This window comes from Bos mutus, chromosome 28 (assembly GCF_027580195.1).
Source record: "Bos mutus isolate GX-2022 chromosome 28, NWIPB_WYAK_1.1, whole genome shotgun sequence".
NCBI lineage: Eukaryota > Metazoa > Chordata > Mammalia > Artiodactyla > Bovidae > Bos > Bos mutus.
Window position 1 is genome coordinate 35,406,336 of NC_091644.1, and position 20,546 is coordinate 35,426,881.

Below are 20,546 nucleotides of genomic sequence, written 5' to 3' on the forward strand. Positions count from 1 at the left end.
ATCCACTGTATGTGTCCTTTTCGGGTCATAGGCATTCTGTTAAAAGCCGCTGTGACGTGATGCTGCTGACTTATTCCAGACCCCACGTTCTGACTCATAGAGTAATTACCTACCCGTGTAGCACCTAGGCTTCCAGGAAACCACACATCTGCTAGGCCCAGCTACTAGCACCTCGCTCTTGGAAAGGTATGATTGAGTGTAGTAGAGGATTCCCATATTTTATCTGGGCTCTTCAGTCTCCCAAGAAGACTGTTACCTCACCCCTCAGCCTGGCTAATGATTAAAATATATAAATCCATTCATTGTAGCAACACAGAGTACCTACACTCTAGGTTCTTAGTGAAATCACTTAGAAATGATTTCTCTGGTTCCCTCTCTACTATCTTACAATTCTGTGATACTCTCTTACTCTGCTGCCTTAACTCAGATGGTGGCTGTACCTGTCTGAATTTTTACTTGCTGTTTTCTCATCAGCAAAACAAGAATGAGGAAAGAAATCACAGACTACTAAATCATACCTTTAGCAGTAATACAATCATTTTCTTTCAGTAAGCAAGGAGTTGAGATATAGACTGAAACTTGGAAAGTGCAAAATAATGTCTGCCTTGCCACATATTAGCATTTTATAAAGCCCATTTTGTTTCCCCAGCAGCACCCCTGAACTCCTGGGCCAGGGTCTAATTTGATAGGTCCCCATTGGACAGTAAGGGATGTTTGGGCCTGACCTGTTCTCCTCTGGGATGTGAAGTGACATGAACTGCAGAGGCTCCACGCACTGCACCAGCCAGCCCTGGCGTTCACTTATTCGAGAGACGTCTACCTTCAAGAACTGGTTGGGCATTCTGCTCCACAGGACATGTGAGAGAAACTGCACATGGAGACGTGGGGGACACTGTGGCACAGGATTTTTGTGCTCACTCTTGAATAATCCCGCTGAGAGAGGCATCACATTCTAGGAAATGGGAAAGCAGAAAAGAATGAATGGATAACACACTCCTTGGGGTCAAAAAAGTAATGACTAGAGTTCTGTGCAGGAAAGAGATAATGAAAGATACACTGTGTGTTGAGCAGAGTCAATACAAAAACTCACAAATTGGGTTGAGTTGTTCCTGAAAGGACCAGCAGAGAAAATTTGAGGATCTTTTCTCCCCCATACTAAGAGCTACACGGAGAAAGCAAGAGCAGCAAGTATAACCATGTATCTGTTCTACATCTTTACAAAGCAAGGACCTCAGGGCACCTGGCAAGGCTTCAGCTGCTTTGATCCAAAGGTCCTGAAAGATGGGTCACATTCACTTGGCTTTCTTCCTCTCTTCTTGTCTGTCCTTTGTCACCCGCCTCATTCATCCTTAAACTACTTACTACCTCACTCATCATCAGGTTTGCCAGGTTTGAGTAACCAGAAATATAAGAGAGACAGCTCAACAGATAAACATGACTACTCAATAAGAAAAGAGAATTAACCAGGTATGAACCAACACAGCTTCTTTCTCCACCTTCCTCCACCTCCAATACATACCTTCAGCCATCCCAATTCCTGCACTTCGGTCTCAGGGAAAGAAAAGTCTCTATTTTGCCAAAGCTTATTCATTCATTTTTGACCATGATACCACCCTGCCTGCCTCTTCTGGACCAATAAAACGATGAATTCATCTTTCTGCATTACCTTTGGTCTCTCCCTCTCCTCTAGAACCTTCTCTACTGCATTATTTACACTTCCTCATCCTCAAGCTACTTTCCTGTTCTCTTCTGCGAATGGGGAAGAGAAATGAGCACTTGTATCAGACACTGAGAATGTATCAGTGAACAAAACAAACTTCCTACCCTCATACAGCTTCTATTTTTTATTAGAGCTAGAAAACAAACAAAATAATCAATTAAATAGTTTATTGGAAAAAAAAGTCATGGAGGGGAAAAAAGAATGAGGATGAGAGAATCAGAATGCAGGACAGCAATAATAAACAGAATTATCAGAATAGGTGTCACTGAGAAGACATTTAAAGACAAATCCAAAGAAGAACCATGTGGATATGCAGAGAAAGAAACTTCTGTGCAAAGGAATCTGTGAATGCAAAGGACCCAAGGAGGGAGTTTGCCTGGCAAATCTGAGGAAGAATCAAAGGACAGTGTGGCTGCTAAAAGAGGAGATTAGGAGAAAATGAAGTCAGAGGGCAGCAGGATGTCAGGTGGTTTAGAACTTGTGAACCTTCATGAGACCTCTGAATTTTATTCAGGGAAATAGGGTTTTGAGCAGTGAAGTGACATGATCCGATTTTCATTTTAAAATAATGACAGTCACTCAGGTGGTTCTATGATAAACAGATGGGTGATGATGAATTAGAGGCTACTGAAGAAATCCAGATGGGAAATGATGCTGATGGAAAACAGCGTGGTGACCGGCAGGACTGATGGTCAGCAGGTGGAGGATTCACTGGGGGATAGAACTAGGATGCAGAATGCAAAGGAAGGAAGCCAAGGGTGACTCTAAGGTTTGGGGTCTGAGTTATTAACTGATAGAACAGGAGGACTTAGGTAGGTCAGGAGGAGGCGGGTAGTGATGGTCAACAGTCCAGTTGTGGACATATCCATCCAGTATGTGATATTTATAGTGAAAAATGGAAAATGTCAAATAAACCAACATTAGAGTCTGGGTTCTGGGAAACTACCACTTTTCTGTCCAATTTTAACTTTCTTTCAATTGTCCAAACTTGCTGCCTTTCCTTCATGTTCAAACTTGAATACTATGAATTGAATAATCTTGAACTGAATAACATAGCTTCTTCCATAATTTATTGAAATTTTTTGAAAGGTCACTAAAGCCCTCCTACTTAACCAAAGTCACAGATTCCTTTAGTCCATATTATATTGACTTTTCTGTGGCAGCTGGAATCTCATTTTACAAAAGCAGAAACTGAGTTCACACGGTTTAAGGAACATGTCCAAGGTAACCAAGCCAGCATGGTAAAGTTGTCTATTAATTTCACTGTGAGTTGTGCCCAGCATCTCAATGTGCACAACTGCAAATTTCAACTAAATTCCTTTTCCCAAATTTCAACAGGCTCTTTTGCTTGTTGTTATGCATTAGTATGCATTGTCTGGCCCAACTAAAATTATTTAAATTAATCCTTTTGGGATTAACATATACCCAATACCATATGTAAAACATATAACTAATAATGATGTACTGCATAGCAAGGGAACTGTACCCAATATTTTGTAATAACCTATAAAGAGAATCTCAAAAAGAATATGCATATGTATACCTGAATCACTGTGCTATGCTATACACTTGAAACTAACACAACATTGTAAATAAACTATAATTAAAAAAAAGAAACATCTCCCCCTCCACAAAAAATAAATAAATAAATAATTCTTCTGATGAACTGAATCCAGTTCATCAACAAATTCTATTTATCTAATTTATTGACAAACTCAATTAATTCCTCCCCTAAAACATCTTCTCATATATCATTCTATCCCTATGACTTTCATGAATCTTATCATTCTTCTCCCACATGGACAGAATCAAATTGTGATATCTAATTATTACTGCCTGCTCTCATTTTTATGAGAGCAGATGTTTTCCATATTACTACCAACATATTTTTCCAAAACAGGTTTGATTTACTCAGTCCCTTCTTTCAAACTTCCAGTGAATCGCCACTGTCTATGAAATACATGTCAACTTCTTAGTGTGGCAGTTAAAGCTGTTTCAACTTGAACTTGGTCTACCTTCCATCCATATTAATCTCTGGCCACATCCCAGAAGCATCCTTTGATACAGTAACACTGAATTCCTTAACCTGCAGCATTTTTCATGCCTTCAATTTTTTATTCTTTCACCTTCCGTATAGAATGCCTTCTCCAAGCAAACATACCTTAAGATCTGCTGTTCAGCTGTTAAAAATCAACCTAAATGTCACCTCCTCTTTCAGCTGCACCTGATCCACACCATCCTACTTAGCCATTTTCTCAGTTATGTTTCCAGAGTACTCAATACCTGCCACTCTTCTAGCACTTACCAGTATGTAGCACATTTCCAGCCTTTCAATCCCATTCACTAACTCACCTGTGAGTTCAATGATTACTGACTTGTATATAATGTGGCATATTTGTTCTCTGTAAGCCTAGTTTTATTGAATAATTTATTTATGATGACCAAAGAAAACCCTTTCTAATTAATGATGTTACCCTAGTGACCTGAACAAGAATTACAGAATTTTCAAACATGGCAACATTTTCTTAGAGAGTGATTTATATGATTAATATCAGTACTAATAAAGAAGTGAATTCATTTAAGAAGTATATGCTATTTCCTAATGGAAAATAACCCAAATATAATAACAGGAATGGGTCTTTCTTACCTTTATTCTTCCCAACTCAAACTGAAAAACATTAGGACTTGTAGCTTGTGCAAAAACTGCAGGAAATAATTTTGTGCTTGGTTCCACCTTAAACAAGCAAATAAATTTCATAATATTAATAAAGGAAGAAACACAAAGAAAATATACTTTCTTCATAACTCTTAAAGGACACTTTTACAGAAAAAGACTTTTCCTTCCTCTCATATGGATATTCTCTTTCAATAACTGTTTGGAGTATTTCATTTCAGGACTGTGTGAACATTTTTGGAGAAATATACTGCTTACTCTGAAGGACTTGTGGCACGGTTATTATTCAAAGAAAAGTAAAAATACAGAATCAAATCATTTGTGTCTTCTGTCTTTCTAATTTGCTTTTTTTTTTTTAATCTTTTTGGCCACACCGCATGGCATGTGGGAACCTAGTTTCCCACCCAGAGATCAATCCTGTGCCCCGGTATTGGCAGCATGGAGTCTCAACCACTGGACCACCATGAAGACCCCGCCACTTCTAATTTACTTTTTGGTATTGCAAAATGTGTTTTCCTCTCTAACGAGGACAAAGGGTTCTTCTTTGGAGGCACAAGGCCATCTGTGACCACACACCTGATAATAGGTGCTCAGTTCCTTGCCGTTGGCCGTGAAGGTGAGCAGCCCACTGGCAGCATCCACCACGCAGCCAATCTCCAGGCCGTTGTTGTTCCGTCCTTGCCCCGGGCTCAGGCTCTCACCCGCACACACCATGTAGCAATTGCTGCGTTTGATGCTGAATTGCAAAAAGACATATGTATCTTTGTACAAGCAAAGACAGTGTGGAAAGCATGGATATCTGGCAGACTAAACCTAAGTTATGCTGTGCAAGCAACAAGCTCATGCTGAAATGGGACAGGTGCACAATGGGCCCGATTCTATGATTCTGAGCAAAATTCCACTGACTTAGTGGACATTCTGAGTCAGGTCTTCCAGTCTCTCAATTCACACCTAATGAAGACAGGTCAACTGGCAGGAACCAAGGTTAAGAACTGACCTGCACCTTCCCTCCAAAAACTCAAACCAAACTGGACCTTTTTCTGAGGTTCAAAAAAGTTTAAATATATAATAATCATCCAAATTGGTAATTTTCATTCTCATAGTTTTTATTTTAAACCACTTGTTCTGAGATGCTGCTGCTGCTGCTGCTAAGTTGCTTCAGTCGTGTCCAACTCTGTGCAACCCCATAGACAGCAGCCCACCAGGCTCCCCCGTCCCTGGGATTCTCCAGGCAAGAACACTGGAGTGGGTTGCCATTTCCTTCTCCAATGCATGAAAGTGAAAAGTGAAAGTGAAGTCACTCAGTCGCACCAGACTCTTCGCGACCCCATGGACTGTAGCCCACCAGGCTCCTCCAACCATGGGATTTTCCAGGCAAGAGTACTGGAGTGGGGTGCCATTGCCTTCTCCTGTTCTGAGATGAGAAGCAGCCATTTCCAGACACTATAGAGTCCTAGGCCAATTCTACATGAGCCGTCAATGACTCAACAGATGTAAACTTTGGCTAAAATTAAGCCCCTGGATAATTCCTGGTGATCTGTTATGAGAGACAGACTTAAGCTGGGATGTGCACCAGATCCATGATGTTAACAATAAACCCCACCTGAGTTTCAAGCTCACCACAACCTTTATCAGAGATGGTAGCAAACTTAAATTCTTTGAGTTTTACTTTGTTTTCTTTCTCTGCCACTACACAGCGCATGTGTGAATGAGGCTAGAAGAAAGGCCAAACGCAGACAAGCAGTAAGAAAAGAGTAAACAGGCCGAGATAAAGTCAGTTTCTGAATAATCAAAAGTTGGCTGTGTTTCTATGCCCTTTTTACATAAGTTTCAACAACCTTCCTTAGCCTGTATTTCCTACACCAAAATCATCAATCACATAACAGGGGGCCCCAACCGCTGGGATCTAATGCCTGGTGATCTGAGGCGGATCTGATGCAATAATAATAGAAACAAAATGCACAGGTAAACATAATGTGTTTGAATCATTCCCAAACCATCCCCTACCCCTAGCCCGTGGTAAAATTATCTTCCATGAAACTGGTCTTTAGTGCCAAAAAGGACCACTGATGTTATCACATCCCTATTCTGAGTTATCTCCTTTCATTGTCCCCATCTATGAAAATCAATATACATCCATCAGAATATGCCTGGAAACAGGTAGTTTGGGCCCCCCTACTGATGTACAATACTCTTCATTGGAGGATTTTTTGCTAAGTCCACTGTCTCCAGTGCTAAGTTCACTGTGGTTCAAGTGTTACAACCTGAAGGCAGGAGAGGGAGCTTCCGGTCACCAAAAATAATGACACAGGTAGAAAAGTAATATTCTAGGGGAAGAGAGGCTCTTCCTTTGAGAGCCATCACAGCAGATCAGAGAGGATGCATAGGCACAAAGGGCAGACGCAACCGGCCAGGTCTTCTCTTGTCTTATTCTGCAAGGAAGATAGCCTTCTTCACTTTTTTGAAGGTTTGGTTTGAGTTTCGTTTGTTTTACAAATGAGAAAGGATGGCACAGAAAGTGTAACTGACTTACCCAAAGCCACACAGCAAGTCAATGGCAAAGCTGAGGAAAGAATCCACTGCTCCTCAGTTGGAGTTCAAATGCGTCCATCTGGTCTAATCCACTAGCCCACACTGTCTTCACGGTTTTCTCCCCACCACCTAACCAGTTCCCAAGATACAGACCAGACTACAGGCTAAATGCCTCACATCCACCTGTCTCTTAAATCCTGGAACGAAGGCTAAGTAATGACAACCTAAGTTGTTAGTCATGTCCAATGCCACCTGAAGGAACATATGGTTAGTACCCCCAAAAGATGCAATGCTCTTACTTTATATGAGTTTGCACTTGTAATATACTCAGATTCCACACTGGCTTGTTTGAATAATAAAAAGGATACTGACGTTAATGGTTTGGTTATATTGTTCCTATAAATAGAATATTATTTTATGTATAAAAATCCAAGCGAAAACGATGCCTAGGTTTATCAACATTTTTATTAGATATCATTTATGTAACAAAAAATGGAGGAAAAACCAACCTTTCGTGCACCTTTCCTTTTTCATCTCCCAGAGTCACGGTCACTGTACGAACTCTGTCCAAGTCAAAGCCTGTATCATACTGATGGAAATCGGATGTGATCCAGCCCACCCAGACATTGGCAGGTTCTTGTCCAGGAAAGATTCTCACTGAGTAATAGTACTGTCGAGATAGCAACACCAAGTATTGGCAAAGCAAAAAGAAACAAAACTTTGACTTTCAATGTCTTTAACTTGCCTAAGAAGACATGTCTTGCAAAAAGAAACAAAACTTTGACTTTCAATGTCTTTAACTTGCCTAAGAAGACATGTCTTTATTTAAAATCATTGGACCTATTTACAGCAACATCAGTGCAACTAAAGATTATCATACTCAGTGAAATAAATCAGAAAGAAAAATAAAAATACTTTATGATATCACTTATACATGGAATCTAAAATATGATACAAATGAACCTATCCATGAAACAAAAACAGAAACTCAGACATAGAGAACAGACTGGTGCTTACCACGGGGGAGAGGGTCGGGAGAGGGATGGGCTAGGAGGCTGAGGTTAACAGACAGAAGCTTTTATACATAGAATGCATAAAAAACAAGGTCCTACTGTATAGCACAGGAACTTATATTATCTTATAATAACCTATAATGGAAAGGCATCTGAAAAATACAATATATATATATATATGTATAACTGAATCACCTTGCTGTACATCTGAAATTAATACAACATTGTAAATCAACTATACTTCAACAAAAAATAAAATAATAGTATATTCAATTAGGCTATAACAACAGCAACAAAACTCAAAGCTTAAAGCAGTAAAAAGAAATGTAACTTCACCTAATTTAAACAACATAGGCACAAAGGACTGAGGTGGCAAAATAAGAAAAGTCTTGAAACAGAGATCCGAAATTATTTCAGAAATAATGGGAAAAAGAGAAAAGACTATCTTGAGCAAAGATGATCTGAACCTTTTTATCAAAAATACTTTCAAGTATGAATGTATGGTGATGTGTATGTGTGTGTGTGTGTGTGTGTGTGTGTGTGTGTATGTATGTATGTGTGTGTATGTGTGTATATATATATCTATATAGATCTATATATAGATATATATTATGTTTACGTAATAAAATCATCAGTCCATTAGGCAGGTAAGCTTTGAATTCTTCAAGCTTATTCAAGAACACTAATCTACTCTAGAGTTTTCATACCTGTTTTAGACTTGTTTCATATTGTTTTATACCCTTAATATGCTTTGCTTTAGCTATCACTAACATAAGATGCTTAAAATCACCCCTTAAAATCACTTTGAAATAGTTCAGATCTAATATGTGAAAGTCAAGTTCAAACACGGGGAACTTTACAAGGGACACAGCTATGTATATTTTTCCATTTGGAATTTTATGAGGAGTCTTTTAAAATTTTTAAATCGCAGACAGCACAACTTGATGTCTAACAAAGTATGATAAATGGTCATGTAGATACATCACTGAGATGAAGGAAACTACAGAGATGAAGGTGCTTGGGAAACTTAGGTGGCAAATTAAAATGTTGCCAAGAAAGAGGATAGCAAAACCAGGACTGAGGGTGCCCTTAGGTGCTATTTTTCCTCAAGTAGCTTGCATAATACAGGGCATCCAGTCCCATCATTCAGGCAAATAGAAAGGGAAAAGGTGGAAATGGTGGAAGATTTTATTTTCTTGGGCTCCAAAATCACTGCGGACAGGGACTGCAGCCATGAAATTAAAAGATGCTTGCTCCTTGGAAGGAAAGCTTTGACCAACTTAGCATATTAAAAAGCAGAGACATCACTTTGCTAACAGAGTTCCGTATAGTCAAGGTTATGGTTTTTCCAGTAGTCATGTACAGATGTGAGAGCTGGACCATAAGTTCAATTATGACTGAACTTTGGCGGAGCATCAAAGAACTGATGCCTTCGAATTGCGGTGTTGGAGAAAACTGAGAGTCCCTTGGACTGCAAGGAGATCAAACCATTCAATCACAAAGGTAATCAACTCTGAATATTCATTGGAAGGACTGGTGGTGAAGCTGAAGCTCCAATACTTTGGCCACCTGATGTGAAGAGCCGCCTCAGTGGAAAAGACCATGATGCTGGGAGAGATTGAAGGTAAAAGGAGAAGAGGGTGGATGAGACGGTTAGAAAGTATCCCCAACACAATGGAGATGAGTCTGAGCAAACTCGGGGGTGATAGTGAAGGACGGGGAAACCTGGTGTGCTTCAGTCCATGGGGTCACAAAGAGTCGGACAGAACTTAGTGACTGAACAACAACAACAATCACCTCAGAAAATACATGCCTTTCAACTTTTTGGTCCCTAAAATATAAGTGAATAATTATTTTAAAAATACACTTGTAAAATAGTGGGCTACCCTGGTGGCTCAGATGGTAAAGAATCAGCCTACAATGCAGGAGACCAGAGTTTGATCTGAATCAAAGTGAACTGTTTGAAATGCAAAGCATGATCACACACAGAAATAAATGACAAAAGTGGGAACCTCATACCGTGGACGTTTGCATCAAGTAATCATAGTCATCCCTCTCATCTGCAAGGACATCTTCAGTGAGTCGTGCAGAATGGCTGGTGCTATAATCTGGCTTTGTTCTTCGAAGCAAAAACCTGAAATATATTAGAGGATTAGGAATAAGCAACTTTAAAGTGTTTTGCCTATCTCAAACATAAACATATAATTAACTTAGTAGACTGGTTGTCAAACAGTATGATTAACCCCCAAGAGGGTATCGGACAATATCTGGAGATATTTGGGGTTGTAACAACTGGTGGAGTGTGCCACTGGCATCTAGTCATGGAGGCCAGGGACACTGCTAACCACCTATCAATGCAAAAGGCAGGCTCTTACAATAAATAATTATATGACCCAGAGCACTGGCAATAGTGCTGAGGCAGAGAAATTTGCATTTATTGTAAGAAAGGATGCTAAAGCAATTTGCCTTCTTCTCCATTAAAAAATACTGTTAAAAATAAAATACTAAAAATGCTATTTAGAATATAAAGATAGAATACTTCAACCAATGCTGTAAATGGAAACATCTTAAAAATTAACTCTAGGGAGCAAGTATTTACAAATCATATATCTAAAGATAGCTTAGTATCTAGAATATATAAAGAACTCCTACAAATCAGTAACAAAAAAGCAAATCACCCAATCAAAGAAAAAAAAAAATGGCCAAGAAGTTGAATAGACATTTCTCTAAACATGATATACAAATGACCAAGAAGCATATAAAAAGATGTTCAACATCACTAACCATCAGGGATATGGAAATGAAATCCACAATGAGATATCACTTCACACCGTTTAGGATGGCTACTAGCAAAAAACCCAGAAAGTAACAATGGTTGACAAGGATATGGAGAAGTTGAGACCCTTGTGCAGTGGTGACGGAATTGTAAAATGTTACAACTATTACGGAGTACAATAATTTTTTTTCTCAAGAATTTAAATACAGAACCACTAGGCATCCCACTTTTGAGTATATATCCAAAGGAACTGAAAGTAGGGTCATGAAAAGCTATTTGCACATCCATGTTCATAACAGCATGAATCACAGTAGCCAAGAGGTGGAATCACTCTAAATGGCCATCAGTGGATGAATGCACAAAAAAATGTGGTGTATATACACACACTGGAATATTGTTCAGCCTTAAAAAGGAAGTGAAGTCTGACATATGCTGCAACACATATGACCCTTGAGGACAATATGCTACATAAGTCAGTCACAGAAAGACAAATACTGTATGACTTCATTTACATGAAGTATCTAAAGCAGTCAAGTTCACAGAAACAAAAAGTGGAGGTGAGCAGGGGTTGGCACAGGTTGGAAAGGGAATGCTGTTACATGGGTGTACAGTTTCAGTTTTGCAAACTAAAAATGTTCCAGAGATCTGTTTCGCAACTATGTGAATACACTTAGCACTACTGAACTGTACACTTAAAAATGGTTATGATGGCAAATTTTAGTTTTGCCACAATAGAAAAAAACTCATAGGAAAAGTAACTCTTGAGATAGATTGTTAGTGCTAACAAATCAGAGGGCAAACAGGCTGCTTTATTCTTCTGTGGAATCCCTGGTACATAAAGAAGGAAGAAGAGGTGGAAAAAATTGACTTTGGACATCCCTTACCCTCTACTGCCCTCTCCTGTGACCCCACATAATCACTACATATTTAAAATCATTAAAAAAATTAAAATTACAAAAGCTTTAAAAATCATTTTGCATATATCAATGACCTCTGTTTCAGACGAGAGGGTTTTTCCTGAGCATAATCCTTGTGGTTATTAAACTCTGGTTTTGTAGCTTCTTTGTCTCTATCTCCTCGATCTGGCACCAGATGGCCGTGAGCTGTCTTCATGAGAACCTCAAAGTCTGAATCCACATCATAATCCTCCAGATCATTCTTGGGCCCAAAGAGCCCGGTGCCAGGGATCCCTCCAGCTGCAGTCTTGGAGAAGACCTCTGCACACTCGATGGGCATGCTCAGACGATAAAACATGATATCCGTGCTGCTGTTCTGAGAGCCAAAGGACTTCTGAGTGACTTTTAAACACGGGGAACTGTCTATGGTGCCATCTATTCTGGTCACCTAGCAAATGAAGAAGCAATCATTCAGATGCTCAGCACTGTTGACTTCCTGATTCCAAAACCCCTTTAAAAGTGCATCACACCTTTAAAACTCCAGACATGGCCTACTCATGGCATAATTTTATAAATGAGATCATTAAACATAGGGATGGCTGTGTAAGGATATGCTCACAGTTCTGCTTCTAACTCAGAAGGACAATCTGGGAAATTCACGTTACAACTGTATATACTCAGATTGAGCCTGCCATTGCCGATATATGTATATATATTAAAAAAAGAATTGCATACAGTTGACCCTGAACAATGAAGGTTTGAACTGCTTGGATCCACTAAGATGTGGATATTTTCAAGGGGAAACACTACCAAGGGTACTACATAATCCACGGTTGGTTGAATCCGCAGAAGCAGAGGACCAACTATAAATTAAATGCAAATTAACCACAAAGTTATTCCAGGCTCAACCACAGTTAATCAGTCTAATCAGCCTCTCACACAGTACCTAAAATCAGAGGGTAATTCTATCCTTAGATTCGCCTATAATGGAACATTAGAACCATTATTTTAAGTAAATGACAGTAATTGTCTAAGTAGGAACTCCCACTCCTGGTTTTGGCTGATGGTCCAAGTTTTAAAGAAAAAGCAAACCTCAATATGTTCATGGTTTGATGGAACTTGGAGAAATTGAGGAAGCCTCTTGCTCAGCCACATGGTAATATCCCTATTTGTGTTAACGGCAAATGGTTCATAGCCCTCTTGTAAGCCACAGATGGTGAAATATTTCAAGGTGCTGACATCCTTTCCAAAGTTCAGCCTGCCCACTTGAGCCACTCCCAGGCTACACACAGGTATGAATCCTGGGAAGAAAAAAATACACATCAAAAATTTTAGGATCATTCATATAAAATCCTTTCAGTATGGAATTACCAAAAGTATCACTCCAGAACTCTTACCTTTGTGAGAGCTGTCACCCCAAGGCAAAAACAACAAACCACAGACACTGTCTTTTTTTTTTTTCTTTTAATTGGAGGCTAATTACTTTATAATATTGTGGTGGGTTTTGCCATACATTTCACATGAATCAGCCATGGGTGTACATGTGTTCCCTATCCTGATTCTCCTCCCACCTCCCTCCCCATCCCATCCCTCAAGGGTCATCGCAGTGAACCAGTCCTGAGCGCCCTGTCTCATGCATCGAACCTGGACTGGTGTTCTAGTTCATATATGATAAAATACATGTTTCAATGCTATTCTCTCAAATCATCCCAGCCTCACCTTCTCCCACAGAGTCCAAAAGTCTGTTCTTTACATCTGTGTCTCTTTTGCTGTCTCGCATATAGGGTCTTCAATGTGAGGATCAGAAGACCAGTATTTGCCCTTGGCATTGTATTTCAGTAAATGTGGGCTCTGGGTAAGTGCCTTCTTTCACCTTAAACTTCTTCTGTAAAATGAGATAATGGCTAAGCATCCCCCAAGTCCTCCAGGGATCTTAGTGAGCAAAGTCCCCACCCCACAATCCCCTAGTTCCGAGGTGCAGCTGACTCTTTGCACGGGAATGTGAGAAAGAAGAGCCAAATTGTGCTACAGGGCCTGAAATGTGTAAACACAAAACACAACTAAGCTATACATTTCTTTACATATAATGCAAAGAAAAAAAAAAAGAATGTTGGAAACAACATTTTCAAAGGTTTTCATTCACTGATAGCTGCTTTTGATCTTTGAAGAGAATTTTGTCTGTTTTCTTTCCTAGAGTTTCCTAGATCTAAGCATCAAAAATATACATATAAATAAAAATTTTGAAGTAGTTGCTAAAATCCTGCCGAAACTCATCTGTCCCATTCCCTTCAATATCACTGTTGGTATAGCTTAAGACGGGTAATGCATAATTAACATAAATAAGATATGAAATCAAAAAGTAAGTTAAAAGTTAACAAGAAACTAAATCAAAAGCAACAGCAATGAGAAATGAAGAAACAAACATTTTAATGTGTGGTAGGGTTAATCTTTCCACTATTAAATAAAGAAGGGAAACCCCATTAATTATGTTAATTTTTTAAATTCTTTGAAATTAACTGCCTGGTAAGGGGCTGAGATGATGTATTTCAGCAGATGCAGCATTTATGTACTCTCAAAAACCTCAAATATGCAGATGACACCACCCTTATGGCAGAAAGCGAAGAAGAACTAAAGAGCCTCTTCATGAAAGTGAAAGAGGACAGTGAAAAAGTTGGCTTAAAGATCAACATTCAGAAAACTAAGATCATGGCATCCGGTCCCATCAGTTCATGGCAAATAGATGGGGAAACAGTGGCTGACTTTATTTTGGGGGGCTCCAAAATTACTGCAGATGGTGACTGCAGCCATGAAATTAAAAGACGTTTACTCCTTGGAAGGAAAGTTATGACCAACCTAGACAGCATATTAAAAAGCAGAGACATTACTTTGCCAACAAAGGTCCGTCTAGTCAAGGCTATGGTTTTTCCAGTGGTCATGTATGGATGTGAGAGTTGGACTATAAAGAAAGCTAAGCACCAAAGAATTGATGCTTTTTTTTTTAATAGATTTTCTGATTTTGTTTTGTTGATATTGTATTTTTTTTTAATTTTATTTTTTAACTTTACAATATTGTATTAGTTTTGAACTGTGGTGTTGGAGAAGACTCTTGAAAGTCCCTTGGACTGCAAGGAGATCCAACCAGTCCATCCTAAAGGAGATCAGTCCTGGGTCTTCATTGGAAGGACTGATGTTGAAGCTGAAACTCCAATACACTGGCCATCTGATGCAAAGAACTGACCCATTGGAAAAGACCCTGATGCTGGGAAAGATTGAGGGCAGGAGGAGAAGGGGACGACAGAGAATGAGATGGTTGGTTGGCATCACCGACTCAATGCACATGGGTTTGGGTGGACTCTGACAGTTGGTGATGCACAGGGAGGCCTGGTGTACTGCAGTCCATGGGGTCGCAGAGTCAGACATGACTCAGAGACTAAACTGAACTGAATTTCTTTCTGCTATACTTTACATGAAATTTCAAACAGCCAGCACAATAAACAAGGTCAGTATTGGGATGCAGACTACAAATGAGATGCTCTAACTTGTAGATCAAAGAAGCAGAGGATCCCATGAACAAAATACCAAATTTCTACCATTATGATGTCCACTCCTTTCCTTGTTGAAATTAGCGGCAGTGAAAGCATTGTATTGGGCTTCCCACGTTGCCTAGTAGTAAAGATTCTTCCTGCCAATGCAGGAGATGCAAGTTTGATCCCTGGGTCAGAAAGATCCCCTGGAGGAGGAAATGGCAACCCACTCCAGTATTGTCTGGAGAATCCCACAGACCGAGGAGCCTGGCAGGCTACAGTCCAAAGGGTCACAAAGAGTTGGACATGACTGAGCAAGCCCAAAAGCAATGTATAACTCCAAACAGCACAAGACAATAGAAATAACATCTGATAATTCATAAGGATTTCACCCAGTGTGTATCATCAGTGTATACTTAAATAAACGGTAGTATCCTGCTACCAACCAGGAAGCATGAACACATCCAGCTGGGTTCAAGGAAGTGTGAATGATGAGCTTCTAGTTAAAATTAAAAAAGCCACAGCTGTGTCTGTAGCTGTGCCAGTTCTTGATGATGTAGTCAAGGAAATAAGCGTCCCCAGAGGAATCAAAAAAAAAAAGAATAAATACAATAGATCTGAGAGAGTTTAAACTACATGGGCACAAACTGGCAAACCTAACTAGGGGATATCAGGATAGAAATATCTCCTCTGATGCTAAACATTTCTTTCTTTCTAATCACTTTATGTGTAGATGGAGTTACTACCCTAAAAGTGAAGTTATTGAATACCTAAAAATATCTGTATAGATATCGGGTATTTATATATTAATATCTGAACTTTCCTGTATGTCTGATATGTATGTAAACATTTGCATGTCTGATGTTTTCATCTAAAAAATCAAGTACTTATTGCTGTGTCCAAAGATTTATTTCCTAGACTGTTAACTATGACTATATTTAGAATCCTAGAATATTGTTTGGACAATAAGTATGTTTTTTCTTTTCCAAGGTATACTACTTAACTTTTGAAAATCTGTTTTACAAAGGTTCATTAATATTTAGGAAATAGTCATAGTAAATATTACTTCAATAAAGAAAGAGGCAACCCATGGATTACTTTTAAAGATGCAAAAACACAAGAAGGTTTTTTTAATCAAAAAAGTTTCAGAATTTTGGAAGTTTTAATACTTTTTTCTCTTTTTATGTCTCTCAATTTCATAATTTTTAAATGAATATATATCTTATTATGAAAAGAAGTGATAGTGTGTGTAAAAATATTCATTTAAGAAAATGGGATACAGAAATGTGGAAGAATGATGGGGATGTAAGATGGTTCAAATACATGTTCTTCAAGTTACTGAAGTTCAAATTCTCAATGCTAGTGAGTTTGCACTGAGCTCAGTACCAGAAATCCTGCTGACAAAATTATACTAGTACAAGAGTGATCAAGTGTAATTTAGTAATTTGCATTACTAACTGTACCCAATATTCTGTAATAACCTATATGGGAGAAGAATCTGAAAAAGAATGAATATATGTATAACTGAATCATTTTGCTGTATACCTGAAACTATCACAATGTGTAAATCAACTATACTCCACTAACTTTAAAAAAAAAAGACACTTTCAACTATTCATTTCTTTATTCAAGTTTTTTGAGCAGCTACTATGTGCCAGAAACCAGAAATGTTAAGTGACTAACACAGACCCAGCTAAAAGGTTCTCACAGTCTAATATGATGGGGAGACAAGTGAAGGAGTGAAGCCAAGATAGCCCACTGACCCATTGAGAAAGAGGGAGTGACAAGAGACCAGGAAGAGTAGAGAGATGAAGTCAGGAAGAGTTTGCAGAAGACATATCATCTAGTAGAGGGCAGACAGGCAGTACTAGGAAGTGACTAAAAACAGAGTTTGGAATCCAACGGACCTGGATTCAAGTTTCAGCTCTACTGCTTCTTGGCAAGTTACTTAAACTCTCCAAGCTCTAATCTTTGCTTCTGTAATATCTATGCAATACGGTTATGGTTTTACACATGTATACCTGTGGCAGATTCATTTTGATATTTGGCAAAACTAATACAATTATGTAAAGTTTAAAAATAAAATAAAATTAGAAAAAAAATAAAAATAAAAACAAGATCTTGTATGTATAGTACTTGACGTGTATGTTCATTAAACTAATTTTAAATGGGAAAAAAAAGGTAAAAGAAACTAAATAGCCATAATAAGAGCATGGTTAATTATGATACACACACAAGATTAAATAGGTACAGTCACTAAAAATCATGTTTAGGACTCACAAAAATAAAACTGTAGAGGGAAATAAAACTAACCTGGCAACACTGTAAAAAGGGTTATTCCAGGTGAGGCATATACAAGTGTTCACTGCACTATTTTTGCACTTCTCGAAAAGGCTGATATTTCTTAAAATACAAAATTAGTAAAAATATCAAAAGTTATGCTTAAAATGTTTTTATGCCTTACGGCAATATTTATCAAATTAAGGTGGCAAAAGAAAATTATTTTTACACCTCCAACTTTTAAATGGGAGAAAACACATTAAAAATCAAATTTCTCTGTGGGTAGTAGAAACATGATTTTAACCATTTTTATTATAATCCTTTATATTTTACAAAAGTTCAAAAATGTATTAATCTTATGAAAGATAAATGAAAATAATTTTTCATCAGCTTATAGCAGTAGGGTTTTTTTGTTTTGTTTTGTTTTGCTTTAGCATTTTGGTCTCCTTTAGGGGAATATACTTGTGAAAGTACATACACAAGTAGAAATTATGCTATTTCTTTCTCTTTTTAATTTAAATGAGGTAGAACCTAATAAAAATTAAATTGTATTCTGACCTCTGAAGATGCAGCTTCAGTAGCAACTATGACAATCCCCTGGAGAAGGAAATGACAACCCACCCCAGTATTCATGCCTGGGAAATCTCACAGATGAAGGAGCCTGGCGGCTACAGTCCATGGGGTCACAAAGAGTCAGACACGACTTAGCTGCTACACAGCACAGCATGATAATAAAACAGTGGTTATTTCTAAAAACTATGTGTTTAAAACGAGCATCTTACAGCAGGAATGACTAGATGATAATAGTATCAGAGCAAACAGAGAGGAGAAGAACTCCAGGTACTTTTCAGTTGCCAGGCCTTGGTCACTTCCATGTGGCCAGTGTCCTGCAAACAAATGCTTACCACACAGGGCTCCCTAACAGCAGCTAATTCCCTGAGTGTTTATCTAACGCTTCATCTCAGTGACCATTAACAATCATTCATTGAGACAAGAATCATTATTATCTTTTCCCAGTGACTGAATTCCAATCTCAGTTTAAATCACAACTAAGTGGTCAGAAAAGAACCCCAGGGGTGCCAGATCTCAGAGTCCACGCCACCTCATGCGAAGAGTTGACTCATTGGAAAAGACTCTGATGCTGGGAGGGATTGGGGACAGGAGGAGAAGGGGACGACAAAGGATGAGATGGCTGGATGGCATCACTGACTCGATGGACGTGAGTCTCAGTGAACTCCAGGAGTTGGTGATGGACAGGGAGGCCTGGCATGCTGCGATTCATGGGGTCGCAAAGAGTCGCGACACGACTGAGCGACTGATCTGATCTGATAAATTCCCAAAGAGTAGAGATTTTCGGTTTCACGGATCATACAGTCTCTGTCAAAATTACTCAAGCCTGAGTTGCAGTGCAACTACAAATAGTCTGTGAACAAAGGGGCATGGATGTGTTTAAATAAAACTTTACTCACAAAAACTGGAGACAGGGTGGATGTGGCCCTCAGGCCTTAGTCTGCCAACTCCTGCTCTAAGTTTTCAGCATTCAAACACTGTATCCAGTCCCTCCATTTGGCAAATATGTAATGTATACTGACCACATGCCAACCACTGTTCTATGCATTGGAGATACAGTTGTGAACAGGACAAAAAGGAGCCCCTGCCTTACCAAATCTTACCTTTATGTAGAGAAGGCAGATAATAAGTAAATAAAGAGTTATCAATATACATAACATCAGGAAGTCCTAAAAGTTATCAAGACTGATGTTTTACCATAAATAACAGAAGTTGATAAATGACCTCACTCTTAATAATTGTCCACAGTAAAACATGACAGTTGAAGTTCAATTCTTTAATAACGTGAGGTGAGCTGAACTCAAAAAGATTCCAACCCAATGAAACAGATTTCCACAAATTCACGCACACACCTCCCTCAGCACAGGTAAAATATCAGTCCTGCCTTTCTGTCCCCTGTGTTCTCCCTCTTCTATTCCAGTTACCTTAACTGACATCCTGCAAATAACAAAGTCTGATGTATCTAAAGGAAGTTTTCTTCCTGGCAGTGGGTCTTAAATTAGTACACATGAGTCCAGTTGGTTACTTGGGCCTGTGCCAAACCCACCCTAACTATTTGTAAATCTGTTAAAACAGTAGCTACAACTTATGGCTAAATTGCTTCCTCCACCAGAAGACAGATGGCTTCAGCAAATTTTAACTTTCTCCCTCGATGAGCCACCTCACTCCTGAGCAGAGGGGTATGCTGGGAGCATGCAAGTCCAGCAAAGAAACTGGCAGTCACAAGGGTGTGGGGGCGGGATGTGGGTGTAAAATCTGTGGTGGGAGCCAGAATTAAAAGAATATAAAGTAGATCACAAGCCTACCAGCTTTTCCTAAGAATACACAATTTCAGATTTTGGAATTTCTGAAATTCAGGTAGAAATCCACATTTATAACCTAAACTAAACAGACAAAAGCAGACAAAAATGGCTAATATTATACTAATGTGTAGATCTGAATTATTTGATCAGAAGGAAAGGCAACATTTACTAATGGTCTACCATGTGCCCAATTATATATAGCACCTTTCCATCTATTATTAAATATTAACCCCATTTTTCAAGGTGAGGAAACAACTAAGATGTTAAATTATTCTGTCTAAGGTCCTATAGTTAGTTAAATGGAATGCTAAAATTTGACTCAAGAATGCTGATAGGGAATGTAAAACAAAAATTATTTGCCTTAGATTTCTGAGATCTTTAGAACTTTGAAAGAGGTATGAAAAGACCGTTTCCAATTAGTGTTTTTTTTTTTTAAGGAAATGAAAACAGAAGACTATATGCCCAAGACCATATAGCAAGTATTATTTTTCAGAACTGGATCTAGAAGCCAGGACCTGATATTTGTTGCCTCTATTCCATTTTGGCTTTGAAAATGATATAAGAAATCATGCTACGTGAGGTCTTAGGGAATTTCCCATGATGCAAATGCATCTTTAGTGCAGGACATCGTAACACCAATGCTGGCACAACAGGGACATTCCCATACCTTCTTCCTGGCTCTTGATTCAGTAGGATTTTTATTTTTGACTTTGAAAGCCATCACAGGGCTTCCCTGGTGGCTCAGTGGTAACAAATCCA

The 20,546-nt window shown here is 38.7% G+C and overlaps 1 protein-coding gene across 1 annotated transcript in view; it reads right to left on the reverse strand.

Moving 5' to 3' along the window:
• The window catches only part of RYR2 (ryanodine receptor 2), an 819,609-nt gene that overhangs the window by 263,863 nt on the left and 535,200 nt on the right, over window positions 1–20,546 (reverse strand). The window contains exons 30-36 of the mRNA XM_070364567.1: window positions 12,704–12,912; window positions 11,707–12,059; window positions 9,959–10,073; window positions 7,436–7,596; window positions 4,971–5,130; window positions 4,368–4,454; window positions 726–952 (exon numbers count right to left, since the gene is read on the reverse strand). Coding sequence (XP_070220668.1) covers window positions 726–952; window positions 4,368–4,454; window positions 4,971–5,130; window positions 7,436–7,596; window positions 9,959–10,073; window positions 11,707–12,059; window positions 12,704–12,912 — 1,312 coding nt within the window. The remainder of the gene's footprint in view (window positions 1–725; window positions 953–4,367; window positions 4,455–4,970; window positions 5,131–7,435; window positions 7,597–9,958; window positions 10,074–11,706; window positions 12,060–12,703; window positions 12,913–20,546) is intronic.